This window comes from Ursus americanus, chromosome 36 (genome assembly GCF_024610735.1).
Source record: "Ursus americanus isolate L20-20 chromosome 36, mUrsAme1.1.p, whole genome shotgun sequence".
Lineage (NCBI taxonomy): Eukaryota > Metazoa > Chordata > Mammalia > Carnivora > Ursidae > Ursus > Ursus americanus.
Window position 1 is genome coordinate 4,844,434 of NC_142162.1, and position 20,066 is coordinate 4,864,499.

Sequence of the window (20,066 nt, forward strand, 5' to 3'; positions counted from 1 at the left end):
CATCCATGACACAAGACACCCTCTGTGGGAGACGCACTACCCAGATAACTCTTCGATGAAGGACCAAGTGCCCCAGATGTCGTCAGCCAGCCTGCAGCTGACTGCCCCTTCAGGGTCTGCCTCACCTGCACAGAGCTGCCTTGCCCAAACACTTGCCCTCCCTCACAAGACCTATACCTAAAGGCTGAGACAGGTGGGATAAAAGGCCCAGCCCTTTGGGCCCAATGTGGGAGAACTCCGATGGGCCCCACATACTCTCAGTAGATTTGGCTGAGGCTCTGTCAGGACTGCTTCTCCCTCTGCCCAAGCCTACTTCTCCCCCCTCCCCTCCTAATAGTGGTCACAATAAACACCCCGCATGCCAAAGCCCCATCTCAGTGTTTGCTTCCAGAGAATCCAACCGGGTTGTTAGCGTGCCAAGGCTGATCTTAGAAAGCTGGCAAGAAGATGGCTCGCTTGTCACGTGGCTGGCAATGAGGACCTTTGTTTCTTAGTGTAGGAGTTAAGGTGGTCTGGTGAAGCCCAGGCTCAGCAAAATCCCCTCCAAAATTTCATCTTGTCATTACTCACACCAGCTTGGAAAATTGTCTGGAGAGACTTCCTCAGCTAGCAAAAGGACTTTCTGAATGATTGGCTCTCCGTCTTTGGAGTGACCCGAATTTGGCTCACCCAAATTTGAACCCAACAGACTTTAATATTTTATAAATAGCATTTTTTGGTTTACTATTTTTTAATTGATTGTAGGCTTTTGTTTTGTTTTGTTCTTGCTTATGTATTTACCCTTGGAAGCAATTTAACAGGAAAATGGTGTTTGTCTTACTGTCTTTTACTCACAGTATACGGCTGAAGAAAGGAGCCATCTTATTTTAGTACTGTATAGATGACTTACCAAGGAGTTTTGAAATGAGTAAAATTAAAACCATCACTAAGCAGAGCCAAATAATGGTCATTGTTCCTCATGCATGCCAACAAATTCAAAATTATCTCCTGGCTTTGACAGTCCTTCCTTCAGCAAAAGCACACAACAGAAATCAAAAGTTGGGAGCCATTAAAGTATCTGAAAAGATTATTCAAAATCAAAGTCCGAAAACCTTGAAATCCATAACATCTCCACAATTAACTGTGTATAAGACTGAGGTAAGAAAGAATCCTTTTTGTTCCCTGAAAATGAAACCAATGAAATAGCCTTCCTGAAAATGAGAGACAATGTAGCGAGTTGAACAGTGGCCCCCAAAATGATATGTTCAAGTCCTGATCCCTAGTCCCTGTGAATGCAGCTTCATTTGAAAAAAAGGGTCTTTGCAAGTGTAATTAAGGATCTCAGAATGAGATCTTCCTGGATTTAGGCCAACTTAGAAGAGAAAGGAATTGCCTTAGAAGACACAGGAGAGAGAGGTTTGAGACACAGAGGTGAAGGCCATGTGAAGCCTGAGGCAGAGACTGATGTGTCTACGAGCCAAGAGCACCAAGAATTGCCAACAGTCACCAGAAGCTAGGAGAGAGGCGTGCAATGGATCCTCCTCCAGAACTGTGAGAGAATAAATTTCTGTTGCCTTACGACACCCAGGTTGTGGCAACTTGTTACAGCAGCCCCAGGAGCTAATACAGACGGTGGGCAGCTACTTACTTTCACGGTGCCACGGGCTCCCCGGGGGGTGAGCTGAGCTTTGATCTGGGGCAGAGCCAAGTGTACTCTGAAGAGCCTGTGTATTTATGTAGCAGGGGTCATTGAAGAAATCCACTCGACAGGCGTGCTTCATTAATGAGGCATCTCGATGGGACTGCACTCCTCTTTCCGGTGCATTACCTGTAGCGATTAGCTCATGATCACGTATCATGTTTTTACTTTGTAAACAATAAGGAAACCATGTTTGAGTCTAGAACTGATAGGAAGGGAAAAGCCACCCCCATCCTACACAGATTTGAATACTGACTTCTAGATTTGACCTGTAAGAACAAGTTAAGCAACAGGCTTTGAGGGAAACTACCCTCTCCTTAGCCTCCCAGACCCTCCCTGCCGGTCCCTCAGCTGACCCACTGTTTCCACACCAGACACGAAACAAACCAGGAAGACCTGAGAGAGGAATAGCCAGAGAAAAAAAGAGAGCCCACTGTCTTGCAAACAGCACAAAGCCGCACTTAACACTGCTCAGGGCCGTGGGCCACGAACCAGGCAAACACATATGCCACACAGAACTTGAATATCTATTATTTAAACTGCCTTTTTAAAAAGATTTTATGTATGTATGTATGTATATACGTACGTATGTATGAGAGAGAGAGAGAGCACGCATGTGAATGGGGGGAGGAACAGAGGGAGAGGGACAAGTGGACTCTGCGCTGAGCACAGAGCCCAATGCAGGGCTCAATCCCTCGACCCTGAGATCATGACCTGAGCTGAAACCAAGAGTTGGACGCTTAACCCACTGAGCCACCCAGGTGCCCCACCTTTTTTGTTTTTAGAGAGGGAGCATGTGCACACAACTGGGGGGTCGGGGGAGGGGCAGAGGGAGAGACTCTTAAGCAGGCTCCACATGCAGCGTGAAGCCCAATGTGGGGCTCAATCTCATGACCCTGAGATCATGACCTGAGCCAAAATCAAGACTTGGATGCCAAACTGACTGAGCCACTCAGGCGCCCCAGACTGCTTTTCAAAAACCTCATTACTTATATTATTAAGAATGGAAAGGTGTCTTCTCTCTATGCCCAAAGTTTTGTTTTGCCAAGCTCAGCCTCAAACCAACTGTTGCTGTTTATTCTGGTATTTGATGGAAAGAACTCACCCCTCAAGTTATCTCCTCTTTCCCTCTTACTCTGTTCCCTCCTCTTCCATTCTATTCTATACACTGTGGCCAAAATGATCTTTTTACTGAAATCTGATCATATTTTTCAGTGGTTGAAAAACCCCTTAACTGCCTCCCATTGCTCTTTGGGTAAAGCTCAAACTCTTTGACAAGCCCCAAGCAAGCCCTGGTCCCACCTACACAGCTTCCTTCCCCCTCCCTGCCCCGTGCCTTTCAGTCACGACCTTCTTGAAGGATAATCTCCACCATAAGGCCATCTTCTCTGATTGACAAGCTCTTCCAGCCCCTTCTCCATGACCCTCACTCTTCAGGTGTCAGTTAAATATCTCTTTTCTCGACAGAGCCTTCTCTGACCTTCTCAGACTACACTAAGTCTCTCTGCTTTCCTAGACGTTTGTTCTTCACCTTTGGAGCCCATATCACAAGAGTAATTAATTCTCTTATGTCATTTTGTTTAATGCCCATACTGCATCTAGACTGCATGTTCCAGGAAGGTAGGGAACCTTCCCTCCTAGCATATGCCCGGCACATAATATGCCAACAAGTAGTTACTGAATGAATGGCTGCTACACCATATTTCAGTACCCGATGGCAGAAGTATTGTACCATCCAGATGGTTCTGTCCTCAGAATGCCAGGACAGAATATTTTTGTTTTTCTGTTTAAACAAGTACATTTATATTTTTACCCATATGTGCTACAAGATTCCCACGAGGCTGACCTGAAGTGGTGACAGTGACATTCCATTGTGTTACCATAAAATATCAGTCCTTTCATTGTTTCCATCATTAAACCCCTTCAATGTGACCCCGAAAGGACCAACTTTACATTGGATTTCACATCATGATGAATAGTGCTATAATTCTTATAATATAAAATATGGAAACCCAAGGGTACACCAAATGGGGGAAGCCCAGTCAGAAGGCTACAGCCTTACTACCTGCTCCTTTTCTCTTGGTCTGCCAGCTGTTACACATCATGCTGTCTCACGTCATACTCCGTATGTGGGATATCCGGAGGGAGGAGTGGGATTTCTAAAGAAGGAGGGGTGGTCAGGGCACCTCATTACTTTGTTGCATTTTCCAACATGTGACAGTCTCCATTTGCTTGGTTACAAGGATTTATGAATTATATTATCTAGTTTAAACTAAACTAACTTTCGTAAATGGATAAGTGGCTAAAAGATCACTGCAAATAAATCAAAGATTAAAGATCATTCTTTTGTTACAAACTCTTCCTCAGCTGCATTATGAGCTTATAAACAAGACTGATCTAATTAGATCAGAACTCTGGCCTCCCAAAAGTTAAAATGATCAAGATTTGAAATGTGGATTTATGTCTATTTTCTCTGTCAGTAAATGCTCTAATGTACATTCTAATATACATTTAGATATTATCTTAAGATATAGAGATATTATCTAATGATAGTATTCAGCCACTATAATTAGCAAGACATTTTTTAAATGTCTTTATTATCATTAACTCTAACTTTGAAATTGTCTATTTTGTGTGTGTGTTATAATACATGCATAACATATTAGCATAATTTTAACATATTAACATAATTTTCTATTAATGTCAGCAAGGCATTTTTAAATGTCTTTATTATCATTAACTCCACCTTTGAAATTTTCTATTTTTGTATATATGTTATAATACATGCATAACACATTAGCATATGTATATATAATTTATATGTGATTGAATTATCATTTATTTAGGAGGGTCTGCTCATAAAAATTTACTGAAAGGAGACTATGATCAAAAGTGTTTGTAAGAGGTCTGCTTCTAAACTGACATGGACCTTAGTTCAAATCCCTGTGATACTTCTTACTGTTGGTGTAGCCTGGGGCAACTTACTTAATGTCTCTAAGTGTCAGTTTTCATATCTGTAAAATGGGAGGCCTAGCTCAAAATACGGCTGTGAGGATTAAATCAAAGAATGTGGGTGAGACTCTCACTGAGAATAATGCCTGCTTAATAGTTAATATGTGCTCAGTTACCGATTTATTCATTGATGCTGGGGCTCTGCACACAGTTCTTATCTCCTGCCACCCCTTTCTGTACCTAATCCCTATTTGTCCTTAAAGATTCTGTTCTGAATCCATCTCCCTCAAGAAGCCTCCCCCTTAGTCCTTCCCTCCCCCAGGCTGGGTCAGGTGCCACTCCTAACCTCATGTAGGTATCTGTTTAGTTGTCTGTCAGTCTTCCCCTTGAGACTACAAATTCCTCAAGTCCTTAAGAAGAGACTAGACCCCATTTATCTGTGTAACTTCTGCATCGTCAATGCCTGGTATGAAGCAGGTGCTCAAAAGAAAAATGTTTGTTAACTGAATGAACAGATGCTAAATGTCCACCCGGTCTTCCTTTCTCAGCATATTTGACCCCACTATGTTCTGAGTCAACCTTTCGCACGGGGCACTGACTCATCTGCCCCTTACAGAGTATGGCATGAGCTGACCACATCAGGTTTACCATCCCATAGGATTACACAAAAGCATTAATGTCTGTACCCAGTCTCTCTCGAAAATGACTATTGCTTTTCTCCAGCTGCACTATTATATTTAACTCAGCAATGTTGCTTTAAAATAAATAAATATATATATATATATATATATATATATATATATGACAATACACATACACACACACACATATATATAAGAGTTAATATACATATATATTTCACTCTATACCCAAATTTAAAATCCTTCTTGGGTCAAGTGTGTGGCTGAACAAGAGCTTAACACCTATGCCAGCCATTATGCATTCCAAAATTTCTTTTTGCCAAGAACCTACCCAACCTGCCACAGAGAAGCTTGGTGGTGAAAAACAAATACATCCTGTACACAGTGTATATACTTTAAGTTCCAAAGCTTTTAAGCACAAACCTTTATGGTTTGTGGGAATTTAATGTCTTTTTGATTCAAAGTATCTTATTTCCATTTTAACTTGAAGGTCAGGAAAACATTATTCTGTTTTGCTAATTAATTTTTTCCATAAGGGAACTTAATGGTAGGGGATAGGTATCTTTTAGAAGTCTGGTGATAAATATAATTAACTTCTTCAACAACCAGAAGCCTACTGCAGTATTTATAATTTACTGAAATGCAAGTTTTAAGTCAGTATTTGAATAAATAAATGTCTTGGGAAGAAAAAAGCCAAACCTTATTGAAAATATTTGTATAGGTGTCTCTCAAATGCTTATGTATAAATCTCTAGGAAGAGCTATAAAAAATATGTATTTGCTATTCTGGCAACTGCTATTAATTTCCTCACTGGTCAAGAATTTCAGAACAGCTTTTAAACATATGCCCAAGTAGTCACAGGCAGGCCCCAAGCTAGGAACACCTGATTTCTGGGTGTCTGTGAATGAATGGATACCATAGTAGTGAAGTCCTTCCTACCACAATAGGAGTGGCCTTAATTGTTGTGGCCTCTGGGCAGGTGTTGAGTTCTTCTATCCCTCTATGGCTTTAGTGGCTGAGATCTAGAGAGACAGTTTCCTAGCATTCTGGCTCCTCGCTGGGACTTTGAACCCGCTCTTCTAAGGGAACAATGTCGTAGCTCTGTGATTTTCAGGGGAAGAAAGTATCCAGCTGGAGGACTTTTTCCAAACTGCAAACACCATCTCTCACCTCCCCAAGATTCTGAAAGGTTCCCAGTTATGAACTGTTACCTCAAGGCCACCACAAGGAAGGTAGCTCTGTACTGGTTCCCGACTATCCTACAGCTGGAGTGCAACTGGAGAATAGGCACTTGCAAGAGAATCTTCTATCGTATTTGTCATTCCAAAATATACATTTAAGCTCTACTACAGGCAAACCAGAATAGAAAAACATGGTGCACTTGTCTAGGAGATAGCCATCATGGCTAAAATTAATTCTGGAATTAACTAATTCTGGAAAAGTATATCCCAGGCTCCAAATAAAGTCTGTTCAACAAGCTTGGATCTGATTATATTGGCTTAAGGCACATATAAACCATGAAAGAATAAGGGGTTACATTGTTTGTTGGGTTTGAAGGAGAAATAAAACCAAGATAAACAGAAACAATAAATTGGATTCTGTGACAAGGTTACACTTACAAAAAGAAATATCTTGAATAAGATTGAGACAGTACCTCTATATCCATTAGTTCCTTCATAAATGTATGTTTTGGGGTTCTTGATGGAAAAAAAGGAGACCACGCCCCTTTTCTCCAATGGAAGTGCTGTGACTTAGCATATGTTACATCATTCTAGGAGTGTTGAGGGTTTTCCTTCAGTGACTTCCCTTCAGAAGCCAGGTGACTGAGGACAGGAGGATGTGCCATGATGACCGTTTAATGGAGACCAGGAGGATGAGCCGGGAAGGGAGGTATTTGTATAGGACCAAAAATTTTGGAGTTCCTTAGGACTCTATCCTAGGTCCAGGACTCTCTCTCCCCATCCTTTCTCTGTGCAGTGGTCTAGGAAGTGGTCCCAGCACACAAGGAATTCTCATTCCCATTTATACTTTTCTCTCTCTCTCCCTCTCTTGCCCCTCCTTCCCCATTTTTTTCTCTGTGCCTGGATAATTCCCACTCATCCCTCAGGTCCTGGTTTGGTTGTTTGCTTGTAGAAAGTTTAGGGAGATCCTCTGTAGCCCCTCAGATTAAGTTAGGTTTCCCTATTATTTGTTCCCATAACATGCTGGGCTTTGAAACATTCATCCTATTTGCAAGCCTTTGCTTAAGGTGTGTCTTCCTGCTTAAAGGGCAAACAACATGAGTACTGGTTGTGATTCCATTCCTACCACCTTGCATAGTACCAGACCCATAAGAGGTCCTCATAAATAGCCACTGAGTGAAATGTTGTATAAATGAAGAATATATAGAATGAGATGAAACGGGATATGGACATATTTCCAAGTGAGATTTAGCACAGGCAGGAAATTATTATAATATTACAGGACAGATGTGATATGTTCCCGACTATTAAACCCTTAGGTTAGGGGTTTCCGAGTAAGGGAAAGGAGGGAGAGAGCATAGTTGTAAAAAGACATTTATACTTACCATTAATTTAATTTGTTTTAGTCATATTATTAAAAGTTAGGTTAAAATTGTAAATAACTTTAAAGAATGGCATGGAATTTTAATATCTATCAAAAAGAACCATATTTTTAGAGAATTAACAATACTGTCTTCGCTCACTACTCTTATGATTTTTGCACAGTAGAGGAAGGTAGAAATCATAGCTGTACCTAAAATGATAAATTTTCATGTATCCCTCCGCATATAAGAAATAATAAAATTAGGGGTGCTTGGGTGGCTCACTCAGTTAAGCGTCTGACTCTTGATTTCAGCTCAGGTCATGATCTCAGGGTTGTGAAATCAAGCCCCACATCGGGCTCCATGCTGGGCAGAGCCTGCTTGGGATTCTCTCTCTCCCTCTCCCTCTGAACCCACCCCTCCACTCTCTTTCTCTCTCTCTCTCAAAATAATAATAATAATAATAATAATAAAATAATTAATAGATTACATTGGCATAATTTCATAAGAAGTATAAAAGCATCCTTAGAAGTGACTCCCTTCTAGGTGGCAAGTTCCTGCTAATTTAGTTTGAGTCCCTAAGTGTGGTTATCCAACTTTATCTTCCACCATATTATTTATACCATCCAGTTCTCTCCTGCTCTCATGCTGCAAAACTTTGCTTCCCAAAGAAATAAGTACTTTCAATGGTTTATAAGAACTAAATGACTAACTAGCAGTATAATCTTATGAAAACATATTTCCAATCTGATGGTTGACATTGTACATCTGTGGTGTGGAAAAGTTGTGCCCAACATCAATTATCACGTGCAGTAATAAGACACTTAATGCCCTGGGAAGTGTGGGGTACATGGGCCCCTAATTGGGACTCTCACATTTCAGATTTCTTTTTGTTTTCTGCTTAAAGATTTCATCCTAATCCTAATGGATTTGACATGCATCAATTCTCACATTAGCTTAATGTCTGATACTCTTTGAAGTGGAACTCCCTTGAGTTTTAAGCAGAGAAAGCAGCTTTCCAGGTAGACTTTGCATGATGTGAAAGCAGTGTAAGACCCCCTAAAGTAGAATGATGGTGTGGTAGCGCACACAAACTCGAGGCAAAACCATGAACCTTCCAAGTGACGCACATATGGCATTCCGGGCCTCTCAGAACGTGGGAAGCCTGCAGCCGAAGCATTATGTGTTTGGTTATATACACCTGCCTTCCCCATGAAGTATTTAAGAGCCAGGGCCACACACAACCATGTAACTTGCAAGGAATAAGGAGAGTGGCAGATGGGGAAGGACAATTGTACCTACCTATTGCCCGGTTTTGTTCTAAACAGTTCTCGTACACGCTGCTGCACTTGGAGTTCCCAGGCTACACAAACAACAAATTGTGAAACATTTACAAACGCAGTATACAGTCATACTTTCAAAAAACAAACAGAACAAACAGCACTAGTAATGCTCCCAGGAGACTACAGCAGACAACTTCACTTTCTGACACAGGAAGTGTCTGACAGGAAACTGAGATTTGGGGTAGTGAGCATAGACTCCTATGATGGTGCATTCCTTGGGGGCTGCAGAGGTGGGTCTGAAGTGGGGAGTCATAAAGGCTGCCAACATAAGGCCTATATCCTGAGGGCTACTGCTTTTGCTTGAGAGGTCCCATTCCAAGACTCAATCCGAGTCTCAGCCAGAAAGTGTGCTTTCCAGGACACGTGTATAAGCACTCAGTATTTAGCAAACCTCTATCTAACAGTGACAGACTGGAGCCCTACTCTACTCAGGTTCATGCCAGGCTCACTTTTCATCCTTGAAAACCCATCCACCAAAGGGTTGCAGTAATCCCATAGACAGATAGATAGATAGACAGATAGATGTCTTCAATAATGGAAGGAGATCACTGATGCCTTTGAGAAGGGCCATATCTATCCTTCAGAAAGATTAATCTGGCAGAACCACGCAGAAGGGTTTGGGGGAATGAAATTGGGGACAAGGAAGGGGTTTTCAGAATTACCTGGGCAAGTGAAGACCAGAATTTAGAAAGGTGCAATAGGAATGGGGGAGATTGGGTAGATTCAAAAGATTTCATGGTAGAACCCTAGGTCCTGAAGACTGAGTTGATATGGAGCCCAAAGTGTGAGAAAAACAAAAGACTGCAGATTAATGAAAGAATTGAAGTGTCATTAATAAACATGAGTAAATCAGTAGAGGAATCTGGTCTGGAGTCAAGGAGAAAATGGTGAGTTCACTCTTAACACAAGCAATGTAATGCTTATGGCATTATAACTGGAGAGATAGGTAATGGCTGAAAACAGAGAAGCTGGAGGAGTGTGTACACAGATGGCATGCCAGAGGAGAAACCGAGGGCAAGACCAAAGACAGAGAGAGGGTGGTAAGGGCAGAGGCTTAATTTGCAGGGGAGGAAGTGGAAGAAAATAAGGTATAAAAAGAGAAGATGTTATAGCAGCATTATCAACAATAGCCAAACTATAGAGAAAGCCCAAATGTTCACCGTCTGATAGAATGGATAAAGAAGATGTGGCACACGTGCACACAATGGAATATTACTCAGCCATCAAAAAGAATGAAATCTTCCCATTTGCAATGATGTGGATGGAGCTAGAGTGTATGATGCCAAGTGAAATAAGTCAGTCAGAGAAAGACAAATACCATATGATCTCACTTACGTGTGGAATTTAAGAAAGAAATCAGATGAGCATATGGGAAGGTAGCGGGGGAGGAAGAAAAGAGGAAAATAAGCCATAAATGACTTCTAATGGCAGAGAACATACTGAAGGTTGATGGAGGGAGGTGGGGGGGATGGGCTAGATGGGTGCTGGGTGTTAAGGAGGGCGCTTGTCGTGATGAGCACTGGGTGTTATATGTAAGTGATGGATCACTGAATTCTAGTCCAGAAACCAATATTGCACTATATGTTAACTAACAAAATTTAAATTTAAAAAAAGATACTAAAAAAAAAAAAAAGAAAATGTAACTTACTTTGAAATATACCAAAAATAAGATGTGTTGATGGATGATAGACAGCTACATAAGATGACAGGGCAAATCTAGTGAAATGTTAATTTTAGTTAATTGTAGACTCAAGGGGCACCTGGGTGGCTCAGTCATTAAGCGTCTGCCTTTGGCTCAGGGCGTGATCCCGGAGCCCTGGGATCGAGCCCCGCATCGGGCTCCTCTGCTGGGAGCCTGCTTCTTCCTCTCCCACTCCCCCTGCTTGTGTTCCCTCTCTCGCTGCCTGTCTCTCTCTGTCAAATAAATAAATAAAATCTTAAAAAAAAATTGTAGACTCTAGATGGTGAGTGTATGAGTGTTCACTGTATAATTCTTTCAGTTTTTCCGTATGTTTGAAAACATTCATAAAATATTGGAAAACATGAAAAAATGAAAAAAAGCAGCAACTAGAGGTGAGGGATAAGAATGAGACAACAGAACTGCTTTAGAAGATAACAGAAGAGGTCTAAAAAAAAAAAGGAAGAGGCAGCCTACAGGTACCAAATTTTGTAGACAGATTCAGAATATTGGAGAAGAAAATTTAATTAGCAATTAAACCATCGGTGACCAAAACACCACCAGTGACCACTGTAAAGGTCATTCCTATCAAGTTGTCAAGCAGAATTCAGATCTTAGAAATGTAGTGCTGCTGTGAAAACTGGGACAGAGACAACGTTTTCTAGAAGGTTGTGGGTAAAAGGAAGATGAGAATGAGGTGAGACATTATGAGTTGGTCGGAGGAGTCCAAATTTGCAGACGGAAGAGAGATAACTGGTAGACAAAGAGAAAATAAGATCGAGACAGGGGTTGATGGACAGAACCAAGGCAGAGCGTTGGAAGGAGGGGATGGGATCAGGAGCTCAGGGGCAGGATTGCCTGTGGAGGCAGCTACGGACAAGCAGCAAGAACACAGAACGACTGGAGATGGGAAGGGTGATGTTGAGCGTCACATGTTGGCCCGCCCTGGTCCTCCCAGAGAAGGAGATGTGAAGTCATCCACGTAGCCGAGGTCAGGGATTCGGAGTAAAAATGATCTAGTGTAGGCTCCAACAGTGATTCATTCTCTGGCTCTGTATCGAGGGAGAAGATTCTTTCTCTAAACTAGCACTTGGAAACTCTCAAACTCTCTAGAGGCAAGGACAGAATCACATCGCTAAGTTCCGGTAACAATAAAACCTCACTTACCAAATAGCACAACTTCTCACACCGTATGGGGCAGTAAGCCATTTGCTCTGTGGCTTGGACTTTGATCCGCACGTCAGAAACACCACCTGTTGGTGGCTGCTTCCCGGGGATTTCGTTGTAGTACTCGTGGTCTTCTCTTTCCTCAGTGGGACCATCAACGGGCATCTCCTCACTGTAAGGGAAAAAAGAATCCCCAAGAGGCTTGGCGGGAATTCAGATGCTGCAGGGGAGGCAGAGGGATCAGAACCATGCAAACCATCCTGCAAAACTTCGCAGTCATGTTTTAAGTTTATAGCTGCTCTTAAATGATGTCAAACATCTGGATGGAAGCAACCAGATGGTTGAGTTGCTTAGCTTTCCATAGACAATTAAAGTAGGCTGAGCCAACAAAAAGTGCCAAGGGTGATGCTTTTGTGTCTCCTCCCAATGATTAAGAAACACACACACACACATCCATATACATGCATATGAACTCTCTGAATGTAAGTTATTTTTGCCAGGAGGGTATAAAAATAAAGTTTTCCTGAGTATCTTCAGCACGCTTTGACTGTACCATTTAGGAAATGTTTTGCTAAAAAAAAAATTACATATTGGGCAGAGGGCCTGATCCAGTTTATTAAACCAAGATGAAAAAAATAAGAGCTCTGGCCAGCTATCTTGTCTGCACAAATCTGGAGGAGTATACGGGATTCATAAAGAAATATTAGAACCATATGTGGCAAGTGGGTAGATTTATGTAAACATGCATTGTTTTAAAAATTGAAACAGGACACACACACACACACAAAAAAAAAACCAAACAGCTTTTCTTCCAAATTGGAATTAGTAAAAGTTTCCTTTGAAAAAGAATAAATCAAGTCCTTTTGAATTGAACTGATTCCACTAACAACCCACACAATTTTGTTGGGTTCATTACATGTCAACAAAATGATAGCACTAAGATGTAAGTGTGATCCTGGGAAAAATTCAACATCGAGGCCTCCTAGTAACCCCCCCTCCTTTGCTATTCCAGAACACCTTATAAAAGGAGATCTCCAAACCCAGTGTTTGCTGATACACAAAATAACTAATTGGGAGAGGAGTGCATTTAAAAGTGGCCAAGAGTGGGTTTTGTCTCTCGGCTGTGAATTCTACAAGCCAGAGGCCTCACTGCACTCCATACATGCTAGAGTCTGTCAGGCCTGAAGGGCTCAGCTCTCCTTACGGACTCTCCATGCCTCAGATGGAACAACCTGATCCTTGGGTCGCATCACCTTCCAGCCCTCCCACACGTTAGCTGGAGCGCCTCTATTCACATTGCAAACCAGCAAACTAATTCCTGCTATAGACATTTAATTCTTAGTATTTTGCTCTTCATTCTTGATTTTTTTTTTTTTTAGTAGTATGCAAGGGATCTGGGACTGAAACAATTCTGAGAAATGTATTCATGTCTGTTATTTTGATACTACTTAATTCATAGCTCTGTATGATAGCAGAAAAACGGGGCATACCCTTTCTTACTTTGAGCGTCTCCTTTAATTTTGATACAAAGCAAGAAGAAATATCTGGACAAATATAAATGGAAGAAAAGTAGAAAATGCCATTACGCGTTTGTACTGAAACTGCCTATTTGTAAGAAAAGAAATGACTCATTTTGTTAGTTTGAAAATTCATTTTAAAATAAAACAAAATAAATACAGTAAGTCAAATAATTAGAGAATGCTTGGCTGACCTTTCACAAGAAGTATTCAAAGAAGGATTTTTCAAATACTGTTTAAACCGGAGTTCAAAAGCCTGCCCTATGGTGCTTATGACATCTTGGGCCATCCCGCTGCGGCATTCCAGTATGTGACAGGCTGCAGGGGGATGCACAAAAACAAACAAAAACACTGTAATAAATTCTCAGCAAGAAGAGGTTATATAAAGTTAAAATACTTCCAGAACACGAACTTTGAATTGAGTAAAAGGGAGCAGGTTTACAAGCTCTCTTCAGCTCTCAAGTGGCAGAAAAGAGTATCTCCCATCTCATACGCATCAAAGAGAAGAAACATTCATATTTTACATTTAAATATCTCAGAACATGGACAAATCGTGGTCTCAAGACAGGTTTTTCGGGCCCACGTTTTTGTAAAACCAGACTGATCTTAACCAATAACATGACTGGTATTCAATGTTAGCTCTAGAATTCAGTACGGGAGATGCTGAGGGCAGCAATCTGACAGGAAGATGAGGCTCGTACTGTCGTCTTTGCGTGGTATTTTGTCTTTGCAAAACTATAACTTTCCAAACCTCCCCCTGCCCCTCACACCCCTGCTCCCCTCAAAGTGGGGGATGAGCTGCTGGTGAAGATAAGAGCTTTATAATACCCTTTGCCCTGACATTGCTACTATAAAGCAGTGATGGTGTGGTAATCCCTGTCTTCAAAATCCTACTGAAGAACTCTCTCCATCAAGCATCAGAAAGAAGATTAAGAAAACAAACAAGATTTTGTGACGATGACCAGAAGATATTAAAATTTTTATTAGATACTTTCTCTGAGAAGCAGCTACTGGGAAGGGGGAAATTTGCACAAGTAATTTAAAGAAATAAATCATGAAGGGTGCAGCTGACAGAATATCACAAACGAACAAATCTGCCGCTGCTACGTGAAACTAGGAGCTGATGTTCAGGGACTGTAAGTTCACCTCCCACCAGATGGAGTATCATTCTTGCTTTGGTGAGAGGATGGGGTCCTACTTAGGGCCTTGCAAGATGGAGACTGAATTGAAATGCAAGTGTCATAAGGACAGCTTAGATAGAGTCCTAAGGATAACTTTAATATGGAGGCAGTAAGTCCCAGGAGAAATAAAATTTTTTAAAAATACATTGGTTTGTATAGCTTGAAGAATGGAGCGATGAGAAAAAGCTCTGCTAACAGTTACACATATACAAAAATGCTGTAAAAATTGCTAGCTATTCTTTAAGAATAGAAAGGCTTAAGCGAGTACATGAGCGATTAGAGTAGATGCCCGGGAAGCTTCATGGACCTCGGGAACTGTGAAACCACCGCTGGGACACAGTACTAAAAGGGACCTCAGGAGAGGAGAGAGAGCTGTCTTTATAGAATGATTTAACTGTGCTGACTTGGAAGCGTGATTTTATGCTTGCATTGTCCTGGAAAGGATTTTGTATCTATTTAGAGTTAAAGGCAATTCATTTACATCTGATAGAATTTGCAGAGCCTGTACCAGTACGGAATAGCAGAACCTAAAAGTGTTTCTTTTCTTAGCCTTATGTTAATACTTATCTCAAGGAATCTCAGATGATTCTCATTCCAGAACTAACTTGACATCATTTAAAGGATTTAAATATGATATGATGCCTCCGTACCACAGTTGGTTGAGCGTCTGACTTTTGGTTTCAGCTCAGCTCATGATGTTGGGGTCATGAGATCGAGCCTCCTGTCAAGCACCAAGGTCGGGCTCCGTACTGAGCTCGAGCCTGCTTGGGATTCTCTCTCCCTCTCCCCCTCCTGCTTGTGCTTGCTCTCTAAAATTAATAAATAAAGTTTTTTAAAAAATAATAAAATAAAGGATTTAAAAGAAATTTTTAAAAGGCATGTGTTTGTGTGTATGTGTCTGTGGGGGGGGAGGGCATGGTTTTACTCAATCAAACAATGCCGAGGTGTCAAATCTCTAGAAAATTTACCATTACCATTTCTTATAAGGTTGTCCCTTTAAAGAAGCAACTTGGATCCTGATATAGACTTAGGAGCTAATTCTAGTTTCAAAACCCAATTAAGAATGTCTATAAATGTATATCCTTTCTACAAAAGGAAAATGTTTGCTCTCTCTTTAAACTGTAATTTTAAATTGCTCTTTTTCTCTGCAGTAGCTTCACACATGACCAACACATAGGTGTTTTAAAAATTGTGTTGATTGAATACATATTGGTTTTCCTGAATCGCATCAATAATTCTAGTGTGAGAAGTTGTCTTCAACTGCATTGAAGTGACACCTGCGGTGAGCCCCATAATGAGGCAGGTTCTTGCAGACATTGAGTAGTACGAATCACTGCTTGCTGCTCTTGGAGATATCCTTTTTTTTTTTTTAAAGATTTTATTTATTTATTCGACAGAGATAGAGACAGCCAGTGAGAGAGGGAACACAAGCAGGGGGAGTGGGAGAGGAAGAAGCAGGCTCACAGCAGAGGAGCCTGATGTGAGGCTCGATCCCATAACGCCAGGATCACGCCCTGAGCTGAAGGCAGACGCTTAACCGCTGTGCCACCCAGGTGCCCCTACAAAGTGCCCTTGGAAAGTGCCCTCCAGTTGAGCAAAGAGAAGTTGTATTACCTTATGATAAGAAAAGGCAATTCACTTGAATTCCTTTGTTTTTCATCTCATAAATTTCTGGCCCAATTAAAAATAAACTCAAGATCAGAAATCCTATCAAAATACAGAAAATGATTTTTTAAATTTTATTTTTTCTTAGGTTCAAGAAGATGAAGATAAGGAAGATATTGAGAGAGACAGGAAATTCAAACATGTACAAACACACGTACACATGAAGGAAAATGAGAGTATCTTCCTTTAAAGGGATGAGATAACAAGAACACCTGAAAAAACTCCGTGGAACAATTCAAGTTCAAATTCCAATTATGCCCCAATCTGTGTGACCCTGAACAAGTCACTTGGCAGTAATATCCTCACCTGCCGAGACAGGCCTTGGTGATCTTTGATGTCCCTTGTTGCTTTATAGAGATCCTAAGCTCCCTCTGTCACAGCAGCATAAGCCTTCTGAGGAACAGGCATGTGGGTTCTTGTGGCACACAGGTACTCAGGAAGGAAGGAAACAACCAAACCCACCACATCGTCTCACATACTTCTAAAATGTTTTCACTTCTCTCAACTCTTCTGATTCTGATGCTCTGAGCATTTGGTCCTGTTCTTGGGCCGATGCTACCAACATGCTCTGCTCTGCTTGAGATAACCTCATGACTGCCATCTTACTCTTGTGGGAAGATTGAATAGAAAACAAACAGCAGGGGCGCCTGGGTGGCGCAGTCGTTAAGCGTCTGCCTTCAGCTCAGGGCGTGATCCCGGCGTTCTGGGATCGAGCCCCACATCGGGCTCCTCCGCTGGGAGCCTGCTTCTTCCTCTCCCACTCCCCTGCTGTGTTCCCTCTCTCGCTGGCTGTCTCTCTGTCACATAAAAAAAAAAAAAAAAAAATCTTTAAAAAAAAAAAGAAAACAAATAGCAGTGCCCGTCACCATGAAAGGAATGACACTGGGCAAAAAGGCTGACCCTGGACAGATATCCTGTGCAGCCTCCCTGCCTTCAGTGAACACACATAGTGCTGCTGTTGCTATTCACAGACATGCTGCTCTGTAAAAACTGTCTTGGTTCCTTCTGAGGTTGGTCATGGGCCAGAGTACAGACGGGCTTTGAATCACATACAAATATGCCCAATTCCCAGGGTTGGACCCATCTGTAAAAGCTTGGATAAGCAGACAGGTTGGCCAAGAATTGGCCATTAGCTAAATTAAAGAATTTAATTAAAGAATTTAGCTAATGGGAAGAAAGAAAGACAAGCATATAAAAAGTCCCAATTGCTAAAAAAGAATGTGGCTTTCCAATGATATGGTAACTTCGCATGGAGGCCTGAGATGGACTCAGATGCAAATATGGGTTTTTTCATTCCATCTATAGCCAGACAGACCCATAACTCTACCTTTGGGTATCAAGTACTGTATTAAGGAGGATTTTTAAAAATCTTAGATTCATATTCTTCAATTTTTTTCATTTGGTTTCCTAATTAGATATTCATGGACAAGAGGCTGAGAACTATCATTAGAGGATAAAAGGCCCTTCTTTACTAGCTTAATATTTATTTTTAATATAACTAGACCAGGGTTTTTTGTTTTTTGGGTTTTTTTTTTTTGTTTTGTTTCTGGTTTTTGTCTTTTTAATAAACTAGAAATTCAAAACTGCAGCATCTCAGGTCAACCACCAGATGGCGCTGTCGTACTGAAGCAAGGAGTCCTACACTACCAGGAAAAAACCAGCCCCAAGAAGCAAGCTAGCAGTCAGTCTATATAGTTAACTGATGTCACCAGGGCAGTTGTGCATAGATTTTATAACCACAACCATAAATATAAATAAATAGGTTAATTTAAATTGTTTTTACAGTCTTTTTAAAAAATTTTTTTAACTTTCTTCAGAGACTCAGAACCATGAGCTTCCTGTACCCAGGTAAACTGGGGCCTCTTCACATACTGGATTCAGAGAAAATATTTAAACCTTCCTGGACTACTACACATATGGAGTGAGAGGTGAAGAGAATACGGATTTCCTATTCACAGCAATTACAGGGGCAAGCCGTATTAGTCACTAAGTAAACTCAAAACATTCTTAGGGTAACTTACCTTTTCTACAGAAAAGGCCTTTTATAAAATGCGGAGTTCACCAAAAGGTCCTAGCCAAGATGGAAAAAAGCGACCACAGCCCTGACTTGAATATACTTATGCTAAAAGTGAATCAAACAAATAAGAGGAAGTGGGAACATTCAGGAGTCTTAGCATGGAGCCTGGGTTTCCTCTGACTGTGGGTTATTCTCTCCTCATCCCTGGGGTCTGCCTTCCTCCTGCCCTTTACTCTGACCACTGATACTGTGCTGGGGTGGGGGGGGTGGGGGCGGGGGGGGGGGGGACAATGGCCTGTTAACTGCCCGACTAAAAGGCATTTTCCCCCTTCATTTCCCCTAACTCCTTTTCAGGATGTGGCATTCTGAGGTGTCTTATTCTGGGATGACTTCTCCCAGAGAAATGTGCTCTTTCTCCTTCTTAGATGATTTTCTCTTCCCCCTGACCACTCCTCTGGCTCTTTACTGTCTCCTCTGACTTCTTCTACTCCCTGAGACCCTCAGCCCTCTCCTTTCCAGGTTCCTCCTTCGGTGGTCTTGCTTACTCTTAGGGCTATGAGTTACAGTTTTTCCAAATGTGCACCTGAAGGCCTGGTCTCTATCTCTCTGTCTCCCCTATCCCCCACACTCCTATCCCCCCATCCCTTCCTCCCCCACTTCCCCCTCTCCTCTTTTTCCCCCTCCCCCACCCTGAGCCTCTCCTGCCTGAACATTCCCCTCAGATGAACCAAACTCACTAGCTAATTCTATAACATCTTCTTTCTGGTTTCACTATTTTCTTTCTTTATTCAAGGATTTAGAACATTTTTTTCTTTTTACAAATATAATAAATATTCACTGTAGGATTTTTAGAAAATAAAAAGGCACCAAGAAAAAAAAATTATGCAAGTCTCACCACCCAAAGATAACTGCTATTAATATTTTGGCATCTTTTTCTTTCCAATCTTTTTTTCTAAGTATATCTACCTCCAAAAAAATTACCTGGGGTCATATTATGCACATAGTTTCACAATCTGCTTTTTCACTTAACAACATTGTCAACGTTTTCCCCATGTCATTATTTATTCTTCTGTAACACTAGTTTTAAATTGCTGCATAGTAGTAGATGCTATGGATTCATTTACATAATTTGTTATTTATGAATATTGAAATTGTGTTGTCTATTATATAAATAATATACGACAATAATCTTTATTCCTTCATCTTTGTGCGTGTCCTAATTATTTCCTTAGAAGTTAAATTGCTGGTTCAAAAGTATTTACCTTTTTAAGTCTTTGGATGCAAACTGTCAACTTATTCTCCAAAACACTTGGTTCCACACTCCTACTGGCATTGTTAACAATAACTACTACTTTTAAACCTCATTTTACCTTTTTTCAATATTTGATATTTGACGAAGAAATGCGGTATCGAATGATAATTTGATTGCTAACAAGGTAGCTAGTAAACTTGTACAATTTCTTAAATGTTTCTTGGTGCCTTGCAATGTTCTTTCTTAAAGGTGTGCTGAGGACCTGGGAGTTCATTCACTTGCTTATTAGCTGACTGAGCTTAGGAAAACAATCTCCCTTTTCTCGATGCCCATGTTTGTTTTTATAATAAAGGAATAAATTAATACCGACCGCAGAGGGTTGCTGTAAGGATGAAATGAGACAATGCCTGCCATGTGGTGAGCATGTAATCAA

General features: G+C 41.1%; 1 protein-coding gene across 2 annotated transcripts in view; it reads right to left on the reverse strand.

Moving 5' to 3' along the window:
* The window catches only part of SHC4 (SHC adaptor protein 4), a 138,401-nt gene that overhangs the window by 27,989 nt on the left and 90,346 nt on the right, over positions 1 to 20,066 (reverse strand). Inside the window, exons 7-10 of one of the 2 annotated variants that reach the window (XM_045812157.2) lie at positions 13,713 to 13,836; positions 12,002 to 12,173; positions 9,116 to 9,176; positions 1,628 to 1,807 (exon numbers count right to left, since the gene is read on the reverse strand). In XM_045812157.2, the coding sequence (XP_045668113.1) occupies positions 1,628 to 1,807; positions 9,116 to 9,176; positions 12,002 to 12,173; positions 13,713 to 13,836 (537 nt within the window). The remainder of the gene's footprint in view (positions 1 to 1,627; positions 1,808 to 9,115; positions 9,177 to 12,001; positions 12,174 to 13,712; positions 13,837 to 20,066) is intronic. The other variant, XM_087859168.1, reaches the window with a different exon arrangement.